General features: G+C 41.8%; 1 protein-coding gene across 1 annotated transcript in view; it reads right to left on the reverse strand.

Annotated features, from left to right (window-relative positions):
• The window catches only part of BOK (BCL2 family apoptosis regulator BOK), a 63,881-nt gene that overhangs the window by 20,920 nt on the left and 19,247 nt on the right, over positions 1-23,714 (reverse strand). The window contains exon 3 of the mRNA XM_053709893.1: positions 21,394-21,522. Within this exon, the coding sequence (XP_053565868.1) occupies positions 21,394-21,522 (129 nt within the window). The remainder of the gene's footprint in view (positions 1-21,393; positions 21,523-23,714) is intronic.

A 23,714-nucleotide genomic window follows, 5' to 3' on the forward strand; every position in this document is an offset into this window, starting at 1 on the left:
CCAGGGATATCTTCTGGACTTCAAAGACTCTCCCCCAAGGGGGAGATTTCACATTTCTCAATTGTCTGCAAACCAGACAAAGAGAGGCGTTCTTACGCTGTATAGAAGACCTACATACCATGGGAGTAATCCACCCAGTTCCAAAAGCGGAACAAGGGCTAGGGTTTTACTCAAACCTGTTTGTGGTTCCCAAAAAAGAGGGAACTTTCAGACCAATCTTGGATCTCAAAATTCTAAACAAATTCCTCAGAGTACCATCATTCAAGATGGAGACTATTCGGATTATTATACCGTTGATCCAGGGGGGTCAATAATCGGATTTGCCTTTCTGGACAGGCATTACCAGTTCATGGTCCTTCCCTTCGGGTTGGCCACGGCTCCCAGAATTTTCACAAAAGTGCTAGGGTCCCTTTTGGCGGTGCCAAGGCCGCGGGGCATAGCAGTGGCGCCTTATCTAGACGACATCTTAATTCAGGCGTCGACTTTCCAACTAGCCAAGTCTCACACGGACATCGTGTTGGCTTTTCTGAGATCTCACGGGTGGAAGGTGAACATAAAAAAGAGTTCTCTCTTCCCTCTCACAAGTGTTTCCTTCCTAGGGACTCTGATAGACTCGGTAGAAATGAAAATATTTCTGACGGAGGTCAGAAAATCAAAACTCTTAACCACTTGCCGAGCTCTTCATTCCATTCCTCGGCCATCAGTGGCTCAGTGCATGGAGGTAATCGGACTCATGGTAGCGGCAATGGACATAGTCCCTTTTGCCCGCCTACACCTCAGACCACTGCAACTATGCATGCGCAAACAGTGGAATGGGGATTATGCAGATTTATCTCCTCAACTGCATCTGGACCAGGAGACCAGAGATTCTCTTCTCTGGTGGTTGTCTCAGGACCACCTGTCTCAGGGAATGTGTTTCCGCAGGCCAGAATGGCTCATAGTAACGACAGATGCCAGCCTCTTAGGCTGGGGTGCAGTCTGGAACTCCCTGAAAGCACAGGGCTTATGGTTTCAGGAGGAAACTCTCCTCCCGATAAACATTCTAGAACTGAGAGCGATATTCAATGCGTATCAGGCGTGGCCCCAGCTTGCTGCGGCCAAATTTATCAGATTTCAGTCGGACAACATCACGACTGTAGCTTATATCAATCATCATATAGCGATGATGGAGGTAACCAAAATAATCCGATGGGTGGAGGATCCCTCTTGCCATCTCTCAGCAATCCATATCCCAGGAGTAGAGAACTGGGAGGCGGATTTCCGAAGTCGTCAGACTTTTCATCCGGGGGAGTGGGATCTCCATCCGGAGGTATTTGCCCAGCTGACTCAGCTATGGGGCACACCAGATCTGATGGCGTCCTGTCAGAACGCCAAACTTTCTTGTTACGGGTCCAGGTCCCGGGATCCCCAGGCAGTACTGATAGATGCTCTAGCAGTGCCCTGGTCCTTCAATCTGGCCTATGTATTTCCACCGTTTCCTCTCCTCCCACGTCTGGTTGCCAGAATCAAGCAGGAGAGAGCTTCGGTGATTCTGATAGCACCTGCGTGGCCACGCAGGACTTGGTATGCAGACCTAGTGGACATGTCATCGGTTCCACCGTGGACTCTGCCAATGAGGCAGGACCTTCTAATCCAAGGTCCATTCACGCATCCAAATCTAATTTCTCTGCGTCTGACTGCTTGGAGATTGAACGCCCGATTCTATCAAAGCGTGGTTTCTCTGAGTCAGTCATTGATATCCTGATTCAAGCTAGAAAGCCTGTCACCAGGAAGATCTATCATAAGATTGGCGCAAATATTTTTATTGGTGTGAATCCAAGGGTTACTCATGGAGTAAGATTAGGATTCCTAGAATATTGTCCTTTCTCCAAGAAGGATTGGAGAAGGGATTATCAGATAGTTCCTTAAAAGGACAAATATCGGCTTTGTCTATTCTTTTACACAGACGTCTGGCAGATGTCACAGACGTTCAAGCGTTTAGTCAGGCCTTGGTTAGGATCAAACCTGTATTTAAACCTGTTGCTCCGCCATCGAGCCTAAACTTAGTTCTTAAAGTTCTTCAAGGGGTTCTGTTTGAACCTATGCATTCCATAGATATTAAGCTTCTATCTTGGAAAGTTCTGTTTTTAGTTGCTATCTCTTCGGCTCGAAGAGTTTCTGAGTTATCTGCTTTACAGTGTGATTCACCTTACCTTGTTTTCCATGCAGATAAGGTGGTTTTGCGTACCAAACCTGGGTTTCTTCCTAAGGTTGTTTCTAATAGGAATATCAATCAGGAGATTGTTGTTCCTTCACTGTGTCCTAATCCTTCATCAAAGAAGGAACGTCTGTTGCACAATCTTGATGTGGTTCGTGCTTTAAAGTTCTACTTGCAAGCAACTAAAGATTTCAGTCAAACATCTTCATTGTTTGTTGTTTATTCTGGTAAACGGAAAGGTCAAAAGGCTACGGCTACCTCTCTTTCCTTTTGGCTGAAAAGCATCATCCGTTTGGCTTATGAGACTGCTGGCCAGCAGCCTCCTGAAAGAATTACTGCTCATTCTACTAGAGCAGTGGCTTCCACAGGGGCTTTTAAAAATGAGGCTTCTGTTGAACAGATTTGTAAGGCGGCGACTTGGTCTTCGCTTCATACTTTTTCCAAATTTTACAAATTCGATACTTTTGCTTCTTCAGAGGCTATTTTTGGGAGAGAGGTTCTACAAGCAGTGGTGCCTTCCGTTTAAGGTACCTGTCTTGTCCCTCCCTTCATCCGTGTCCTAAAGCTTTGGTATTGGTATCCCACAAGTATGGATGAATCTGTGGACTCGATACATCTTACAAGAGAAAACATAATTTATGCTTACCTGATAAATTTATTTCTCTTGTGATGTATCGAGTCCACGGCCCGCCCTGTTTATTTAAGACAGGCAGTATATTTTTATTTAAAAAACTTCAGTCAGCACTGCACCCTATAGTTTCTGCTTTTTCTTCCTAGCCTTCGGTCGAATGACTGGGGGTGGAGCTAAGGAAGGAGCTATATACACAGCTCTGCTGTGGGTGCTCTCTTTGCCACTTCCTGTAGGGAAGGAGAATATCCCACAAGTATGGATGAATCCGTGGACTCGATACATCACAAGAGAAATAAATTTATCAGGTAAGCATAAATTATGTTTTTTTGTTTTGTGAAACAGTTAACCAGAGCTCTGAAGATGCACTATCCCAGGGTGCATTAACATCAATTGTGCTCAAGCAATCGCGTTTACATGTCCGCTAACACTATTAAAATATATATTTTTAAAAATGCGAAAAAGTTAGAAAGGCTCAAAGATATGAGGTCTTAAGTGTTAAAAAAAAAGGCAGACAAAGGGCTTTACTGTAGAGATACATACATATACAGTATATAGATGTCTAAATATATATGTATGTATAAATATATATATATTAATATAACACACAGAAAAAGTCCAGCACTCACTCACAAGCTCTCAACTAAGATAAAAAGCAGCAATGGAAGAGTTAGTTACCACATCTGGCCAAATGGGAAAAGCCCAGGTACCTCGTCAAGGTCTCTCCCAAAAAACCTGGGTCCCTAAACTGCCACACAATGCAGGCTCACAATCAAACAACTGTGAAAAGAAAAAAAAAAGCAACAGTGAAAAAATGGAGGGTGCACAGACTTATGTAATCTCCCCAAACATATACAAAACACAGGTGGGGTCAGCACTCTCAGGCCGGACCGGTTACACATCCCATGACCGTGCAACATGCACAGCCCTGGGTGCAAACCAGCACTCTCAGGAAGCTGCACTGTCACCAGAGTCACAGGCAGTTAACCCCAGTCAGGCCTGGGTGCAAGGCCTAAACAGGGAAAATTACAAAAAAATAATACATTAATATAACACACAGAAAATGTCCGGCACTCACTCACAAGCTCTCAACTAAGATAAAAAGCAGCAATGGAAGAGTTAGTTACCGCATCTGGCCAAATCGGAAAAGCCAAGGTACCTCGTCAACGTCTCTTCCAAATAAACCTGGGTCCCTAAACAGCCACACAATGCAGGCTCACAATCAAACAACTGTGGAAAAATGGAGGGTGCACAGGCTTATGTAATCTCCCCAAACATATACAAAACACGGGTGGGGTCAGCACTCTCAGGACGGACCGGGTACGCATCCTATGACCCTGTAACATGCACAGCCCTGGGTGCAAAACAGCACTCTCAGGAAGCTGCACTGTCACCAGAGTCGCAGGCAGTTAACCCCAGACAGGCCTGGGTGCAAGGCCCAGACAGGGAAAATTACAAAAAAATAATACATTAATATAGCACACAGAGAAAGTCCAGCACTCACTCACAAGCTCTCAACTAAGATAAAAAGCAGCAATGGAAGAGTTAGTTACCGCATCTGGCCAAATGGGAAAAGCCCAGGTACCTCGTCAAGGTCTCTTCCAAATAAACCTGTGTCCCTAAACAGCAACACAATGAAGGCTCTCAATCAAACAACTGTGAACAAAAAAGCTAAGAGTTGAGAGCTTGTGAGTGAGTGTTATATTAATGTATTATTTTTTTGTAATTTTCCCTGTTTGGGCCTTGCACCCAGGCCTGACTGGGGTTAACTGCCTGTGACTCTGGTGACAGTGCAGCTTCCTGAGAGTGCTGGTTTGCACCCAGGGCTGTGCATGTTGCAGGGTCATGGGATGTGTACCCGGTCCGGCCTGAGAGTGCTGACCCCACCCGTGTTTTGTATATGTTTGGGGAGATTACATAAGCCTGTGCACCCTCCATTTTTTCACAGTTGCTTTTTTTTCTCAGTTGTTTGATTGTGAGCCTGCATTGTGTGGCTGTTTAGGGACCCAGGTTTATTTGGAAGAGACCTTGACGAGGTACATGGGCTTTTCCCATTTGGCCAGATGCGGTAACTAACTCTTCCATTGCTGCTTTTTATCTTATTTGAGAGCTTGTGAGTGAGTGCTGGACTTTTTCTGTGTGTTATATTAATGTATTATTTTTTTGTAATTTTCCCTGTTTGGGCCTTGCACCCAGGCCTGACTGGGGTTAACTGCCTGTGACTCTGGTGACAGTGCAGCTTCCTGAGAGTGCTGGTTTGCACCCAGGGCTGTGCATGTTGCAGGGTCATGGGATGTGTACCCGGTCCGGCCTGAGAGTGCTGACCCCACCCGTGTTTTGTATATGTTTGGGGAGATTACATAAGCCTGTGCACCCTCCATTTTTTCACAGTTGCTTTTTTTTCTCAGTTGTTTGTTTGTGAGCCTGCATTGTGTGGCTGTTTAGGGACCCAGGTTTATTTGGAAGAGACCTTGACGAGGTACATGGGCTTTTCCCATTTGGCCAGATGCGGTAACTAACTCTTCCATTGCTGCTTTTTATCTTAGTTGAGAGCTTGTGAGTGAGTGCTGGACTTTTTCTGTGTGTTATATTAATGTATTATTTTTTTGTAATTTTCCCTGTTTGGGCCTTGCACCCAGGTCTGACTGGGGTTAACTGCCTGTGACTCTGGTGACAGTGCAGCTTCCTGAGAGTGCTGGTTTGCACCCAGGGCTGTGCATTTTGCAGGGTTATAGGATGTGTACCCGGTCTGGCCTGAGAGTGCTGACCCCACCTGTGTTTTGTATATATATAAATCAATGTATATATTTGCATAGGAAATTAGCACATCTAGGCAAGTAATCCCGCTTGCTTTTCCCCAGAAATAACTCATATACAATGTTACCAATGCACAAAAGAATTCTGGGTAAGTTATGCAAATTAGATATGCAAATTCAAATTTTTTTTGCTTCAAAATAATACTGTTTTAACACAGCTATCCTTTTAACAGGATTATTACAGCAAACCAGAAATCACTCACTAGACAGCCTGTTTCGTTCTTTTTGGAACTCATCAGTAGGAGATAGATTTCTGGTTGCTGCATTGGTGAAGCTATTTTCAAGGTTAAACCAAAATTTATTAAAATTATGGGGGGGGAGATAAAAAACTGAAATTAAAATCCTCCATATCTCAAAATTAAATCAATGTAAATATGTGCATAGGAAATTATATATATATTATATATATATATATATATATATATATATATATATATATATATATATATACATACATACACACACACACAGTATCTCACAAAAGTGAGTAAATATTTTATTATATCTTTTCATGTGACAACACTGAAGAAATGACACTTTGCAACAATGTAGTGAGTGTACAGCCTGTATAACAGTGTAAATTTGCTGCCCCCTCAAAATAACTCAACACACAGCCATTAATGTCTAAACCGTTGGCAGCAAAAGTGAGTACACCCCTTTGGGCCAAATTAGCCATTTTTCCTCCCCGGTGTAATGTGATTCGTTAGTGTTACAAGGTCTCAGGTGTGAATGGGGAGAAGGTGTGTTAAATTTGGTGTAATCCATCTCACACTCTCTCATACTGGTCACTGTAAGTTCAACATAGCACCTCATGGCAAAGAACTCTCTGAGGATCTGACAAAAAGAATTGTTACTCTACATAAAGATGACCTAGGCTATAAGAAGATTGCCAAGACCCTGAATCTGAGCTGCAGCATGTAGAACAGGCTTTGCCATGGTCGACCAAAGAAGTTAAGTGCACATGCTCAGTGTCATATCCAGAGGTTGTCTTTGGGAAATAGACGTATGAGTGCTGCCAGCATTGCTGCAGAGGTTGAAGGGGTGGGGGGGGGTCAGCCTGTCAGTGCTCAGACCATACGCCACACACTACATCAAATTGGTCTACATGGCTGTCGTTCCAGAAGGAAGCTAGCAAACCGTTTACTGAAGACAAACAGACTAAGGACATGGATTACTGGAACCATGTCCTGTGGTCCAATGAGACCAAGATAAACTTATTTGGTTCAGATGGTGTTAAGTGTGTGTTGACGCAATCAGGTGAGGAGTACAAAGAAGTGTGTGTCTTGCCTACAGTCAAGCATGGTGGTTGGAGTGTCATGGTCTGGGCCTGCATGAGTGCTGCCGGCACCGGGGAGCTACAGTTCATTGAGGGAACCATGAATGCCAACATGTACTGTGACATGCTGAAGCAGAGCATGATCCCCTCCCTTCGGAGACTGGGCCGCAGGGCAGTATTCCAACATGATAACGACCCCAAACACACCTCCAAGATGACCACTGCTTGCTAAAGAAGCTGAGGGTAAAGGTGATGGACTGGCCAAGCATGTCTCTAGACCAAAACCCTATTGAGCATCTGTGGGGCATCCTCAAACAGAAGGTGGGGGAGCGCAAGGTCTCTAACATCCACCAGCTCCGTGGAAGAGGACTCCAGTGGCAACCTGTGAAGCTCTGGTGAACTCCATGCCCAAGAGGGTTAAGGCAGTGCTGGAAAATAATGGTGGCCACACAAAATATTGACACTTTCGGCCCAATTTGGACATTTCCACTTAGGGGTGTACTCACTTTTGTTGCCAACGTTTTAGACATTAATGGCTGTGTGTTGAGTTATTTTGAGGGGACAGAAAATGTACACTGTTATACAGGCTGTACACTCACTACTTTACATTGTAGCAAAGTGTAATTTCTTCAGTGTTGTCACATGAAAAGATATAATAAAATATTTACAAAAATGTGAGGGGTGTACTCACTTTTGTGAGATACTGGTATAAGTCTATATGTGTATTCATATGTATTTATATGTGTATATTTGTATTTACAGACATGTATACACACCAAAATACATATGTACACCCATAAGACATATAAATAAGTGCATGGGAGCCCTTTTCAGTTAAGTAGATGAAAACATGTGAAAGCATATATAAGCAATATTCATATTTAATAAAGTGTTATACTTAGGGTGACCATATTGCCGCTTTAAAAAGGGACACATATGAAAAATGCATATATCAGGGTTTTTATACAAAACCTTTCTTTAAACAGCCCTGAAATATGTATTTTTCATATGTGTCCCTTTTTAAAGCAGCAATATGGTCACCCTAGTTATACTGTGCATTTACTGTAAATATTTCACATTCCAATGTTCTGCACATAGCAGAATATGCTCAAAGTATTTATATATATATATATATATATATATATATATATATAAAAATAATCATCTATGAATATAAGAATATTTATATATTTTAACAAAAAAACATGATATATGAAGAAATATGTATGTATGAATGTGAATTATTAATATTTTCATGTTGGGTTAGCGCACTTGAGAATATGTGATCAGGTTTGCGTGCGAGTAGGGTGTTTATTTATTTAGTTTTTTGCTCCATTGACTTCTATGGGGAATACAATAATGCATTGGCGATATCCTAACTTCGGCTTTTTATGAGCATCGGCTTAGCGTGCGAGTGAAAACATTTTACCTTCAACTTGTAATACAAGCACCACCCGATGCTCGTAAAAAGATTACTTCTAGCGATGTTAGCGTGGTAGTGTTTTAAAACGCTTCACTTGTAATCTGGCCCTAAATCAGCCTGTTGAATGCAACTTTTTCTTTTATTCGTTTTCACAAGTATCTCTTTAAGCATAATGATAAAGCACCTAATACATTTAAATACACCTAATACATTAATCTAGAAGATTGTCGTATGATTGCTGGGGGGGGGGGGACTAAACACCCCTATTATTGTAACAATGTCAATTCTTAAAGGTGCTAAAAGCCAGCATTTTTTCTTGTTTACACACCCTTTGCTCTACCCAGTACAGAGGTAAATAAGAAAAAACAGGATTTAAATAAATGAAAACCTGAAAAAAACTGCAGAAAATGATCACCCCTACAAATACCTCCCAACAACCTGAAAGTGATGGTAAACGCTCCCCTTTTTAAAAACAGATCCTGAATGTTAGTGATAATTTCTCCAACATAGGTGTGTCCGGTCCACGGCGTCATCCTTACTTGTGGGATATTCTCTTCCCCAACAGGAAATGGCAAAGAGCCCAGCAAAGCTGGTCACATGATCCCTCCTAGGCTCCGCCTACCCCAGTCATTCTCTTTGCCGTTGTACAGGCAACATCTCCACGGAGATGGCTTAGAGTTTTTTAGTGTTTAACTGTAGTTTTTATTATTCAATCAAGAGTTTGTTATTTTGAAATAGTGCTGGTATGTACTATTTACTCAGAAACAGAAAAGAGATGAAGATTTCTGTTTGTATGAGGAAAATGATTTTAGCAACCGTCACTAAAATCCATGGCTGTTCCACACAGGACTGTTGAGAGCAATTAACTTCAGTTGGGGGAACAGTGAGCAGTCTCTTGCTGCTTGAGGTATGACACATTCTAACAAGACGATGTAATGCTGGAAGCTGTCATTTTCCCTATGGGATCCGGTAAGCCATGTTTATTACGATCGTAAATAAGGGCTTCAAAAAGGGCTTATTAAGACTGTAGACTTTTTCTGGGCTAAATCGATTCATTATTAACACATATTTAGCCTTGAGGAATCATTTTATCTGGGTATTTTGATATAATAATATCGGCAGGCACTGTTTTAGACACCTTATTCTTTAGGGGCTTTCCCAAAGCATAGGCAGAGCCTCATTTTCGCGCCGGTGTTGCGCACTTGTTTTTGAGAGGCATGGCATGCAGTCGCATGTGAGAGGAGCTCTGATACTTAGAAAAGACTTTCTGAAGGCGTCATTTGGTATCGTATTCCCCTTGGGGCTTGGTTGGGTCTCAGCAAAGCAGATACCAGGGACTGTAAAGGGGTTAAAGTTCAAAACGGCTCAGGTTCCGTTATTTTAAGGGTTAAAGCTTCCAAATTTGGTGTGCAATACTTTTAAGGCTTTAAGACACTGTGGTGAAAATTTGGTGAATTTTGAACAATTCCTTCATGTTTTTTCGCAATTGCAGTAATAAAGTGTGTTCAGTTTAAAATTTAAAGTGACAGTAACGGTTTTATTTGAAAAAGTTTTTTGTACTTTGTTATCAAGTTTATGCCTGTTTAACATGTCTGAACTACCAGATAGACTGTGTTCTGAATGTGGGGAAGCCAGAATTCCTATTCATTTAAATAAATGTGATTTATGTGACAATGACAATGATGCCCAAGATGATTCCTCAAGTGAGGGGAGTAAGCATGGTACTGCATCATTCCCTCCTTCGTCTACACGAGTCTTGCCCACTCAGGAGGCCCCTAGTACATCTAGCGCGCCAATACTCCTTACTATGCAACAATTAACGGCTGTAATGGATAATTCTGTCAAAAACATTTTAGCCAAAATGAACACTTATCAGCGTAAGCGCGACTGCTCTGTTTTAGATACTGAAGAGCATGACGACGCTGATAATAATATTTCTGAAGGGCCCCTAACCCAGTCTGATGGGGCCAGGGAGGTTTTGTCTGAGGGAGAAATTACTGATTCAGGGAACATTTCTCAACAAGCTGAACCTGATGTGATTGCATTTAAATTGAAGTTGGAACATCTCCGCATTCTGCTTAAGGAGGTATTATCCACTCTGGATGATTGTGACAAGTTGGTCATCCCAGAGAAACTATGTAAAATGGACAAGTTTCTAGAGGTGCCGGGGCTCCCAGAAGCTTTTCCTATACCCAAGCGGGTGGCGGACATTGTTAATAAAGAATGGGAAAGGCCCGGTATTCCTTTCGTCCCTCCCCCCATATTTAAAAAATTGTTTCCTATGGTCGACCCCAGAAAGGACTTATGGCAGACAGTCCCCAAGGTCGAGGGAGCGGTTTCCACTTTAAACAAACGCACCACTATACCCATAGAGGATAGTTGTGCTTTCAAAGATCCTATGGATAAAAAATTAGAAGGTTTGCTTAAAAAGATGTTTGTTCAGCAGGGTTACCTTCTACAACCAATTTCATGCATTGTCCCTGTCGCTACAGCCGCATGTTTCTGGTTCGATGAGCTGATAAAGGCGGTCGATAGGGATTCTCCTCCTTATGAGGAGATTATGGACAGAATCAATGCTCTCAAATTGGCTAATTCTTTCACCCTAGACGCCACTTTGCAATTGGCTAGGTTAGCGGCTAAGAATTCTGGGTTTGCTATTGTGGCGCGCAGAGCGCTTTGGTTGAAATCTTGGTCGGCTGATGCGTCTTCCAAGAACAAGCTACTTAACATTCCTTTCAAGGGGAAAACGCTGTTTGGCCCTGACTTGAAAGAGATTATCTCTGATATCACTGGGGGTAAGGGCCACGCCCTTCCTCAGGATCGGCCTTTCAAGGCAAAAAATAAACCTAATTTTCGTCCCTTTCGTAGAAACGGACCAGCCCAAAGTGCTACGTCCTCTAAGCAAGAGGGTAATACTTCTCAAGCCAAGCCAGCTTGGAGACCAATGCAAGGCTGGAACAAGGGAAAGCAGGCCAAGAAACCTGCCACTGCTACCAAGACAGCATGAAATGTTGGCCCCCGATCCGGGACCGGATCTGGTGGGGGGCAGACTCTCTCTCTTCGCTCAGGCTTGGGCAAGAGATGTTCTGGATCCTTGGGCGCTAGAAATAGTCTCCCAAGGTTATCTTCTGGAATTCAAGGGACTTCCCCCAAGGGGGAGGTTCCACAGGTCTCAGTTGTCTTCAGACCACATAAAAAGACAGGCATTCTTACATTGTGTAGAAGACCTGTTAAAAATGGGAGTGATTCATCCTGTTCCATTAAGAGAACAAGGGATGGGGTTCTACTCCAATCTGTTTATAGTTCCCAAAAAAGAGGGAACGTTCAGACCAATCTTAGATCTCAAGATTTTAAACAAGTTTCTCAAGGTTCCATCGTTCAAGATGGAAACCATTCGAACTATTCTTCCTTCCATCCAGGAAGGTCAATTCATGACCACGGTGGATTTAAAGGATGCGTATCTACATATTCCTATCCACAAGGAACATCATCGGTTCCTGAGGTTCGCATTCCTGGACAAACATTACCAGTTCGTGGCGCTTCCTTTCGGATTAGCCACTGCTCCAAGGATTTTCACAAAGGTACTAGGGTCCCTTCTAGCTGTGCTAAGACCAAGGGGCATTGCTGTAGTACCTTACTTGGACGACATTCTGATTCAAGCGTCGTCCCTTCCTCAAGCAAAGGCTCACACGGACATTGTCCTGGCCTTTCTCAGATCTCACGGATGGAAAGTGAACGTGGAAAAGAGTTCTCTATCTCCGTCAACAAGGGTTCCCTTCTTGGGAACAATAATAGACTCCTTAGAAATGAGGATTTTTCTGACAGAGGCCAGAAAAACAAAACTTCTAGACTCTTGTCGGATACTTCATTCCGTTCCTCTTCCTTCCATAGCTCAGTGCATGGAAGTGATCGGGTTGATGGTAGCGGCAATGGACATAGTTCCTTTTGCACGCATTCATCTAAGACCATTACAACTGTGCATGCTCAGTCAGTGGAATGGGGACTATACAGACTTGTCTCCGAAGATACAAGTAAATCAGAGGACCAGAGACTCACTCCGTTGGTGGCTGTCCCTGGACAACCTGTCACGAGGGATGACATTCCGCAGACCAGAGTGGGTCATTGTCACGACCGACGCCAGTCTGATGGGCTGGGGCGCGGTCTGGGGATCCCTGAAAGCTCAGGGTCTTTGGTCTCGGGAAGAATCTCTTCTACCGATAAATATTCTGGAACTGAGAGCGATATTCAATGCTCTCAAGGCTTGGCCTCAGCTAGCGAGGGCCAAGTTCATACGGTTTCAATCAGACAACATGACAACTGTTGCGTACATCAACCATCAGGGGGGAACAAGGAGTTCCCTGGCGATGGAAGAAGTGACCAAAATCATTCTATGGGCGGAGTCTCACTCCTGCCACCTGTCTGCTATCCACATCCCAGGAGTGGAAAATTGGGAAGCGGATTTTCTGAGTCGTCAGACATTGCATCCGGGGGAGTGGGAACTCCATCCGGAAATCTTTGCCCAAGTCACTCAGCTGTGGGGCATTCCAGACATGGATCTGATGGCCTCTCGTCAGAACTTCAAAGTTCCTTGCTACGGGTCCAGATCCAGGGATCCCAAGGCGGCTCTAGTGGATGCACTAGTAGCACCTTGGACCTTCAAACTAGCTTATGTGTTCCCGCCGTTTCCTCTCATCCCCAGGCTGGTAGCCAGGATCAATCAGGAGAGGGCGTCAGTGATCTTGATAGCTCCTGCGTGGCCACGCAGGACTTGGTATGCAGATCTGGTGAATATGTCATCGGCTCCACCTTGGAAGCTACCTTTGAGACGAGACCTTCTTGTTCAGGGTCCGTTCGAACATCCGAATCTGGTTTCACTCCACTGAACGCTTGATCTTATCGAAGCGAGGGTTCTCAGATTCTGTTATCGATACTCTTGTTCAGGCCAGAAAGCCTGTAACTAGAAAGATTTACCACAAAATTTGGAAAAAATATATCTGTTGGTGTGAATCTAAAGGATTCCCTTGGGACAAGGTTAAGATTCCTAGGATTCTATCCTTCCTTCAAGAAGGATTGGAAAAAGGATTATCTGCAAGTTCCCTGAAGGGACAGATTTCTGCCTTGTCTGTGTTACTTCACAAAAAGCTGGCCGCTGTGCCAGATGTTCAAGCCTTTGTTCAGGCTCTGGTTAGAATTAAGCCTGTTTACAAACCTTTGACTCCTCCTTGGAGTCTCAATTTAGTTCTTTCAGTTTTTCAGGGGGTTCCGTTTGAACCCTTGCATTCCGTTGATATTAAGTTATTATCTTGGAAAGTTTTGTTTTTAGTTGCAATTTCTTCTGCTAGAAGAGTTTCAGAATTATCTGCTCTGCAGTGTTCTCCTCCTTATCTGGTGTTCCATGCAGATAAGGTGGTTTTACGTACTAAACCTGGTTTTCTTCCAAAAGTTGTTTCTAACAAAAACATTAACCAGGAGATTATCGTACCTTCTCTGTGTCCGAAACCAGTTTCAAAGAAGGAACGTTTGTTGCACAATTTGGATGTTGTTCGCGCTCTAAAATTCTATTTAGATGCTACAAAGGATTTTAGACAAACATCTTCCTTGTTTGTTGTTTATTCCGGTAAAAGGAGAGGTCAAAAAGCAACTTCTACCTCTCTCTCTTTTTGGATTAAAAGCATCATCAGATTGGCTTACGAGACTGCCGGACGGCAGCCTCCTGAAAGAATCACAGCTCATTCCACTAGGGCTGTGGCTTCCACATGGGCCTTCAAGAACGAGGCTTCTGTTGATCAGATATGTAGGGCAGCGACTTGGTCTTCACTGCACACTTTTACCAAATTTTACAAGTTTGATACTTTTGCTTCTTCTGAGGCTATTTTTGGGAGAAAGGTTTTGCAAGCCGTGGTGCCTTCCATTTAGGTGACCTGATTTGCTCCCTCCCTTCATCCGTGTCCTAAAGCTTTGGTATTGGTTCCCACAAGTAAGGATGACGCCGTGGACCGGACACACCTATGTTGGAGAAAACAGAATTTATGTTTACCTGATAAATTACTTTCTCCAACGGTGTGTCCGGTCCACGGCCCGCCCTGGTTTTTTTTTTTTTAATCAGGTCTGATAATTTATTTTCTTTAACTACAGTCACCACGGTACCATATGGTTTCTCCTATGCAAATATTCCTCCTTAACGTCGGTCGAATGACTGGGGTAGGCGGAGCCTAGGAGGGATCATGTGACCAGCTTTGCTGGGCTCTTTGCCATTTCCTGTTGGGGAAGAGAATATCCCACAAGTAAGGATGACGCCGTGGACCGGACACACCGTTGGAGAAAGTAATTTATCAGGTAAACATAAATTCTGTTTTAGATGGAGATTTGTATTCATCAGGTCTAATGAGAAAGCGCTATAACTTACTTTTTAATATAGTTATGAAATTCAAATTCCCCACGCTCAGCTGCCCATTGCAAAAGTCAATTTTTCTGTGAGCTAACGATTGTTGTCCAATCAGCACTCTCCCCATATGGCACTTATGTTGAAGCTAGAGTGCGAACCGGAGATCAATTCAAACTATTAGCTCACAGTAAAATTTACTTTTGAAGTGGACAGAAGAGCGTGGGGTATTTGAATTTGATGTCTATATTAAAAAGTAAGTTATAGCGCATCTTCATTACAACTGATGACTGAAACTCCATCTAAAATATCACTAACATTCCAAATCTTACAAATGATGAATGAAACTCCATCTAAAATATCATTAACATTCCAAATCTTACAAATGATGAATGAAACTCCATCTAAAATATCACTAACATTCCAAATCGTACAACTGATGAATGAAACTCCATTTAAATATCATTAAAGAGACAGTCTACCCTCATAACAAAGTGATCTATTTCGTTAGTTTGCCCCTTAATAAGTTGTTTTACCTGTTTGTCAGCATGCTGCCCACAACGGTCTCAGTTATATTTTCAAAAGATTCACGCCGTTTTACATGTGAAAATGGCCCCTAAACTCCACCTACTATGACATCATCAATGCCTCACTTCAACACACTACCCTGTGTGTCCCATAAAATAGGAAATAAAGCTAATATAGCGTTCCCAGTATTGTGCACATGCGCATTATGCAGCCAGTGACGTCACTGCATTGAGTAATTCGGAACATTTACACAGAACAGTAGTTCCTAGGGATGAGTGTTTGTGTTGCACTTGTATCATCTTTCACTTGATCGGTAAGGTAAGTAGCTGTTTTGCCCGTGTGTATTTTAAATGTTTTTTTAAGACTTATAGATTGGATGCATCTCCTAATAGATAAATGTCACCCAGTTATGATATTTTGTTCAGTGTATTAGGTGCGGTGTTGGATAGATTCATTTTTTAAGAATGTAATAGACACTGCAGCTGTAATATTCGCTCAGGTTTACTATGATGCTGACATCAAACAGCTTGTAATTCATGTGTGTTAGACGCAAGATGAGGGATCCTACCGAAGGGAACGTTCTGTCATTATTAAGTGCATTATACAACTGCATTAATTTATAGGGCAAAGAAAGAAGTTGAAAGCATCCCCAGAATTCTGTGCAAATGCACTATAAATCCTTGTGCCTCGGTAGAAACGATAATAAACACTGTAAAAGGCTAGGATGAAAAGTAGTCAATGCATAATTTAAGTAAATGAATGGATTCATATTATATCTCACATCAATTCTCTGGTGATGAAAGGACATAAAATACATATGTGGCAGAAATCACAGTTAAAGTGAAGGTAAAGTTTTTGCATCCATCAATCGTATTTAGAATCCTTTTAATAAGTTATATGCAGTCGCTAGCTTTTTTTAAAAAAAAAAACACAATTTTATACTTATATTTTTCTTACGGTTCCCTTCTGAATCTCCTCCCATTCACCATTTCCTGGTTTCTGATACTGTGACGTATAGAGCGGTCCCACCCGCTCTATACGTGCCTACTCAGCTCGTGCACATCGAGCGTCGAATAACCGCGCATGCGCATCATTTTTCACTGTCATCTACACTTACCAATATAACACAAGATATGCTGTTGGTAATAGGAGCGAAACAAATGTTTCCACTTTTTTGCCGTTTTACTTCTGATGCGGTCGCAACTAAGCCTAAAAAAATCAAATGGATAATGCGCATGCGCCAAACGTGAACGCGCGCGCTTGGCAACTGCGATGTACAAACTGTCACGCATGCGCATCTCGAAACATCCCATGATGACGTAAATTGACGGCCGCCTAACGGCCAAAGAATCAATTGGATGGCTGAACAACGTGATCGTTGTTTATAAAAAAAAAATATTTTACGGGTTGATTTTCGGATAGCCGAATAGATGACAATAATATGCGATATCACAGGTAATATAAAGATTTAGAAATATTGATGAATGAAAGTTGTATTTATTTGGCTTAATATGTTAAATTATTTAGAATAGACCGTTTTTGTTTACCTTCACTTTAAAGGGACACTGAACCCAATTTTTTTCTTTTGTGATTCAGATAGAGCATGAAATTTTAAGCAACTTTGTAATTTACTCCTATTATCAAATGTTCCTTATTCTCTTGGTATCTTTATTTGAAATGCAAGAATGTAAGTTTAGATGCCGGCCCATTTTTGGTGAACAACCTAGGTTGTCCTTGCTGATTGGTGGATAAATTCATCCACCAATTAAAAACTGCTGTCCAGAGTGCTGAATCAAGAAAAAAACTTAGATGCCTTCTTTTTTAAATAAAGATAGCAAGAGAACGAAGAAACATTGATAATAGGAGTAAATAAGAAAGTTGCTTAGAATTGCATGCTCTATCTGAATCACTAAAGAAAAATTTTGGGTTCAGTGTCCCTTTAATATATGTTAAAAGGTCTGTATCATTTATTCAGGAACAAAAAGAATCTATGAATCTATGAACATGACAAGATACTCACAGGTCTAAAGTTGACCGTATAATATTCTGCTGCACTGGAGACAAAACTAAATCGATCTGTCCTGGCTGACTTGTAGAATAACTGTTCAAGCCTTAAAATGGTCCCCAGCTCTTCCGGTCGACTTTGATAATGCGCAGTAACTAGACGCATAACGCGGTAACGTCATCAACATTCACTGGCACGAAATTTGAAGAAAAAAAAATGTCCTGTGAATGAAGAAGACGGCGGTAGGTGGAGTTCAGGTGCCATTTGCAAATCGAAAACGACGTGAATCGATTTTAAATATAACTGAAACCTTCCCATCTAATACCCTCCCTATCTTCCACCCTCACTCCTGCTCTTACCCACATCTTCAATCTATCTCTCTCTACCGGTTCATTCCCATCTTTCAAACACGCAAAAGTCACTCCCATACTCAAAAAACCCTCCCTCGACCCTAATTCTCCTGAAAGCTACCGCCCCATATCACTGCTTCCGCTAACATCAAAACTCCTTGAAAAACTAGTTTACAATCGCCTAACCCACTTCCTGTCCACCAACTCCTTGCTTGACCCACTGCAATCCGGATTCTGCCCAAAACACTCAACTGAGACTGCCCTTACCAAGGTTACAAACGATCTTCTCTCTGCAAAAAATATTGGCCACTACTCTATACTCATCTTACTCGACCTCTCAGCTGCCTTCGACACAGTTGACCACCCCCTCCTCCTACAGACCCTTAGCTCTTTTGGCCTCTGTGACACTGCTCTTTCCTGGATTCACTCCTATCTTTCCCACAGGTCTTTTTCTGTGTCATTTGCCGGTGACTCCTCCTCTCCTATGCCTCTGTTTGTTGGAGTACCTCAAGGATCTGTTCTGGGTCCTCTACTCTTCTCCATCTATACTTCTTCGCTGGGTAAACTTATCAACAGTTATGGCTTCAAATATCACCTCTATGCTGATGACACCCAGATCTACCTCTCCACCCCTGCTCTCTCTCCCTCTGTCCTTTCTCATGTCATCTTCCTGGATGGCCTCTCACCACCTAAAGATTAACATGTCCAAGACTGAGCTCCTTCTTATCCCCCCCTCAAGCTCTACACTGACTTCTGTCTTCTCTATTCCTGTTGACGGCATCACCATTTCCCCGTCTGCTGCCTCGGAGTCACACTTGACTCAAATCTATCCTCCGTCCCCCATATCCAATCGCTTTCTACATCCTGCCACAACCATCCACGCAATATTTCCAAAATTCGCCCTTTTCTGAGCGCTGACACAACAAAGCAAATAATCCACTCCCTTGTTATCTCCCGACTTGACTACTGCAATAAGCTACTCGCTGGCCTTCCTCTTTCCCGCCTCTCCCCCCTTCAATCCATCCTAAATGCCTCGGCCAGGCTGATCCACCTTTCCCGTCGATCTGTATCTGCTGCACCTCTCTGCGAGTCCCTTCATTGGCTCCCCATTCACAGCAGAATTAAATTCAAAATTCTCACCCTTACATACAAAGCTCTCACCAACGCCGCTCCCCTCTACCTATCCTCTCTAATACACAAGTATACTCCAGCCCGTCCACTAAGATCCAACAATGACCTGCTCCTTGCATCCGCGACTATCACCTCCTCTCATGCTAGACTGCAGGACTTCTGTCGTGCAGCACCTACCCTCTGGAACACTCTCCCTCGTGCTGTCAGGCTTTGCCCTAATCTGTCTTCCTTTAAATGTTCCCTGAAGACTTTTCTGTTCAGGAAAGCCTACCACCTAACTCAATAATAAATTAACCTCACTTACCTAACATTTCCCTCATCTAACTCTGTATTAACATCTTTCCAAATCTTGCAGTCCTCACCTCCTGTTTCTCAACCTCCTACCCTTCTAGATTGTAAGTTCCCACAGGAATAGGGCCCTCAATCCCTCCTGTATGTGTTTGTAAATTTTGTCCTGTCTCTTACAAGTCTTGTATTGTTTTATTTAAATGAATTGTATCCATGGACAGCGCTGCAGAATATGTTGGAGCTTCATAAATAAAGTATAATAATAATAATAAACCGTTGTGGGCAACATGCTGACAAACAGGTAGGACAACTTATTAAGGGGCAAACTAACAAAATAGATTACTTTGTTATGAAGGTAGACTGTCCCTTTAACATTCTGGATCTGATTTTAAAAAGGGGAAAGTTTACCATCACTTTAATATATAATGCTGCAACAACCTCCAATTTGTATATTCTGGAACCACCGCTGATATCAAGTAATTGTTATGATGCCTCTGAAATGTCATATAACATTATTCCAAGTGCAGGGTGCACAACCCTTGTCTTTTAGAGCAGCATAAATCAGGGTTTCATTATTTATTTGCATGCGGCTTAACCCAGGCAAACAAAAATATTTAGAATGGATTATAAATTTCTGACCTGTTTCGGGCCTTATGGGCAGGATCTTGGCAACCCTGATTTCTTTTTTTATTGTGGATGCAGAAAAAGACCCAGGGTCATAATACCAATGCATACACAAAAAGAAGTACTCTACCGGGAATGAACAGCAGCTCAGTAGCTTGTTCTATGGGGAGTTACCACTTAGGAGCAGCCTCTTTTATCCCAATTGTGCTTTTCACAGAGAAGAACTTTCCTGAAGTATATCAGTCTGATACCACCTAGTAAGGTCAGTCTAGCCTCAAAATACCATGCAATTCTCCTCTGAACAATAAAATGGCATAGTGTGCTAAAAGAGACTTCACCCTAAGTGCCACTGGCCTTATGAACAAGAAAGGAAGTTTTTTCCAGCTTTTGTTCTTATTTGAGTGTGTCTCTATTTTCTTGTTTGTATGTAAACTGATCTTGGGTTTCACTAAAAGTAAAAGAGGAAAGAAGATGTGGACTCCTTGCACACATGTCCCTAGAGAGATGCAACTGCACCTCACTGACGAGGCCCAAAGAGGCCAAAACATACGTCTGGGGTTTGTTGGTTCTCTTTTTCAGAGGAGAGTTGTCTGGTATTTCGGGGCTGGACTGTCATTGGGCAAGATCAGACTGTTATGCTACAGGATATTTCGTCTCTGTGAAAGGTATAGTGCACAAAAAGAGACTGCACCTTGAGTGGCACTGGCCCTCTGAACAAGCAAGGAAGTTTTTCCAGCTTTTGTTCTCTTTCAGTTAAGTGTGTCTCTCTATTTTCTTTTTTATTGTTACAGGTGTCACTGTTCCGCATCTGTGGAAAAAGCTGTTCCCTCAATTCTGTTGACATTTTTAAGAACATTGGATGACCAGCATGTTATTGGGAAAAGATGGTGGTCACACAATAACCCCTCTCCAAGACTCTACCTTAGGCTCCTCTCTAGGCACCATAGTATATATGTAATTTCCCAACAGGGCAGTGATTCTATCCTCTTGGCTGCCAGTAACAAACAATTGACTGGACAATTAATACCAAAGCAGTGATTTTAATCCACATTGACTTCCAGTAATGCACAAAGAGCAGTGATTTAACACTTTGCGTGGCTGCCTGTGACACACACAAATGTGATTTGAGGCTCCCTTGATTGCCATTAACACACAGCAACAATGTTACCCCTGTGACTGACAGTAACACACAAATAAGTAGTTTAACACTACAGTGTCACTGGAGCCTTTTTGAGAAGTATGAGTTTTATAACTTTAACTGCTGTGCAGAAAAAATGTAAATCTAAATAATATTTTGTTTTGATTTCCTGGAAAGCTGGCTGAAATACCTAATTCTGTAATGTCTTATTCAATACTGGACACCTAGCAACCCTTACAGAATACATTTCTGTACACCATTAGCACTACAGTATGTTTTCGGCCAGCAAAGTTTATAAATGAAGCCCCAGTCTAGACAACAACCTGCACTTTTCTTGTATAAATTATATTTTAAAAAATACTGTTCTGACTGGAATCTCATCATACTGGGCAAATACTGTCTGGAGTGTTTTGTTATAGATCATGGACTGGCTTTTATGTGGCATAATTAGCAGCTGTTGTAAAAATATCATAATTCTATAAAGTTTTAGGCTGTATCTTTAGGTTCATATATGTAAACCGGGAACGCATTTAAATAAATTTTGGTGCCTACAGGCACCTGGGCTGTAAATTCGGCCCTGGAAGTTCTCATGGTCTGTTTTTCCTACCTGCTGTGAAGATCTCTGCTGCAACTGCTAGGAAGGCATCAGAGAGGATAGACTCTGAGTTCAGGGAGATGTTCAGCTGTCGGGATATGTTCCTGTACACAGTAGGTCTCATGTATTCCAGCTCATCCCCTGCAATGCAGACAAGTGAGAGAAACAGTCAGCTGCATGGCATTTCCATCTAAAACACACACAAAAAAGTGCACCAAGGTCTGTCTGTGTGAACAGTAGTAAAACAGAGATTTGTCTAAAGTAGTCTAACCACACAATTATATATAATGTATAAGCAGAAGTTTAATTTATTTCCTTTTTTTGTAACATGTAAATGGTGGGAATTGCTAAGACTTCATTTGAGGAAGTAAATATTGTATACGCATTACCTTGTCACGTCTTAATTGACCACAATATGCTGTAGCATGCATTGTTCGTATTACTTATATTGCTATTTCTAAGAGCAGAATCTATCTATCTATCTATCTGTCTATCTATCTATCTGTCTGTCTGTCTATTATTAAACTTATGTTTTACATCATTAGAAAGTGCAAGGGGCAAACATTACTGAATATTAACGTCACTTTTCTAGTAATTCCTTCATGCCCTTATTTATGGTGTTCCCAAAGTTCTTTACAACCATGTCCTCAGCCTATCTACTAGTCTATGTATTCTCTTTAGAGCTCCTTACCCACACCTTTCTCAGCCTTCTCTTCTAGAACATCTATATCTACAACTCCATACCTCTCAATATCTAGGGGGAGTGCAATTAACTGCTTATAGAGGCTCAGCAGGATGGCGCAAGTTAGGGAATACAGGGAACAGCAATGACATTCTTGCAGTGTTTCCCAACCACGGTCCTCAAGTACCCCCAACAGTCCTGGTTTTCATTATAGCTGAACTAGAGCACAGGTGAAATAATCAGCTGATAGATGAGAGCAAGTTGGTTATTGATCAGCTGATTACTTCACCTGTGATGACAGCATATATTTAAAACTGTAATCTTTGGAGCATGCTGTCCCATAAGGAGGCAAGGAATGAATGGAGAAGGACAGCACTTATGGCCTAATTGGGGACTATCTTGCATAATGTGTGATAAATGGTTGACCGCAAGGCAGATTGTGTTGTGATCTGAGATGTCATCTTAGAAAATGCAGCATGTCTGCATTATATTAATGCTCTGCATTAGGCTATTCTCATCAAACAGCACTGTGTTCTTACTGCACTGAGTACTTTTTCTTTAAAACAGCTCACCCAGAACAAAGTGCTGTTTGTAAAGAACAGTCAGATATGGAGCAGCACTGCAAATCAGCGGTGCATTTATTGTTGACAGGCTCTCAGCGATTTTTTCACAAGACATTTTAAAAATTTAACAAAATTTTTATTTTCTTTGCAGCTAATTTGCAATGCAATTTTAAACTGCTGCACTATATTATAAAACTTTACAAATTGCTTTATTCTCCACTTAATCAACACATTGCTATATTGAACTGGTGCTTTAGTGTAACTGCCTAATTTTAAATTGAATTTTATTTAAAATTGACCTGCAGAACATATTAAATAAAAAAAATTCATGCATTGAGCTTTTCTAATAGAATGTTTTGCATTTATTTCCTGGCCATTACTTTCTGTGTCTCAGTTCTTTCATAGATTCTGCTTCCCGATTCATCTGTTTAATATATCATGGTAGGCTTAGCTTAATCTGAGTACTACTGCTGTGTCCTTTTGCAATTGAGGTTGCCGCTTACATCCTGCACATAGTTATCAGCAGCGTAACTGCTATGGAAGAAAAGCCACATGTCACTTACTGCTGTTACCAATAGTTCACCGCATTACTGAACTGTTGGCTCTTTAGTGGGCTTCTTTATAAAAGCGTCACATTTTTGTAGGGAACTCCTACTAATAGGCAATATAGCATGTTTACATGCTATGTGCATCAGGAAGCATTAAAAAGGCATTTCTTAGTAATAACAATAACATTGCAAGAGTGATTGAAGTTAAAGACATTCTATTGTAGTAATAAAACACTGAAATTTGTTAGTTGTAAAGGGGTTTAACACAAAGGTAAAGTCATGTTCTGCAGCTGCAATGAACAGAACATGGCCTTGAGGAGCAGCATATGCATGAAGCTGCCAATCACTGTGACTTGCATGAGAGTGTCTCTGTATGCAAATGTAACTTTGTTAAATGAGTTATTAGTTGTAAATAAGCATTTGTTAACTCATAAAGGGCTAGATTCCAAGTGTGTACGCTGACTAAATATATATCTATTTATAAAAACACATATATACAAATATATAAGTATAATGTGCAACATTTGATAATGGAAGTCA

Source organism: Bombina bombina, chromosome 4 (genome assembly GCF_027579735.1).
Source record: "Bombina bombina isolate aBomBom1 chromosome 4, aBomBom1.pri, whole genome shotgun sequence".
Taxonomy (NCBI): domain Eukaryota; kingdom Metazoa; phylum Chordata; class Amphibia; order Anura; family Bombinatoridae; genus Bombina; species Bombina bombina.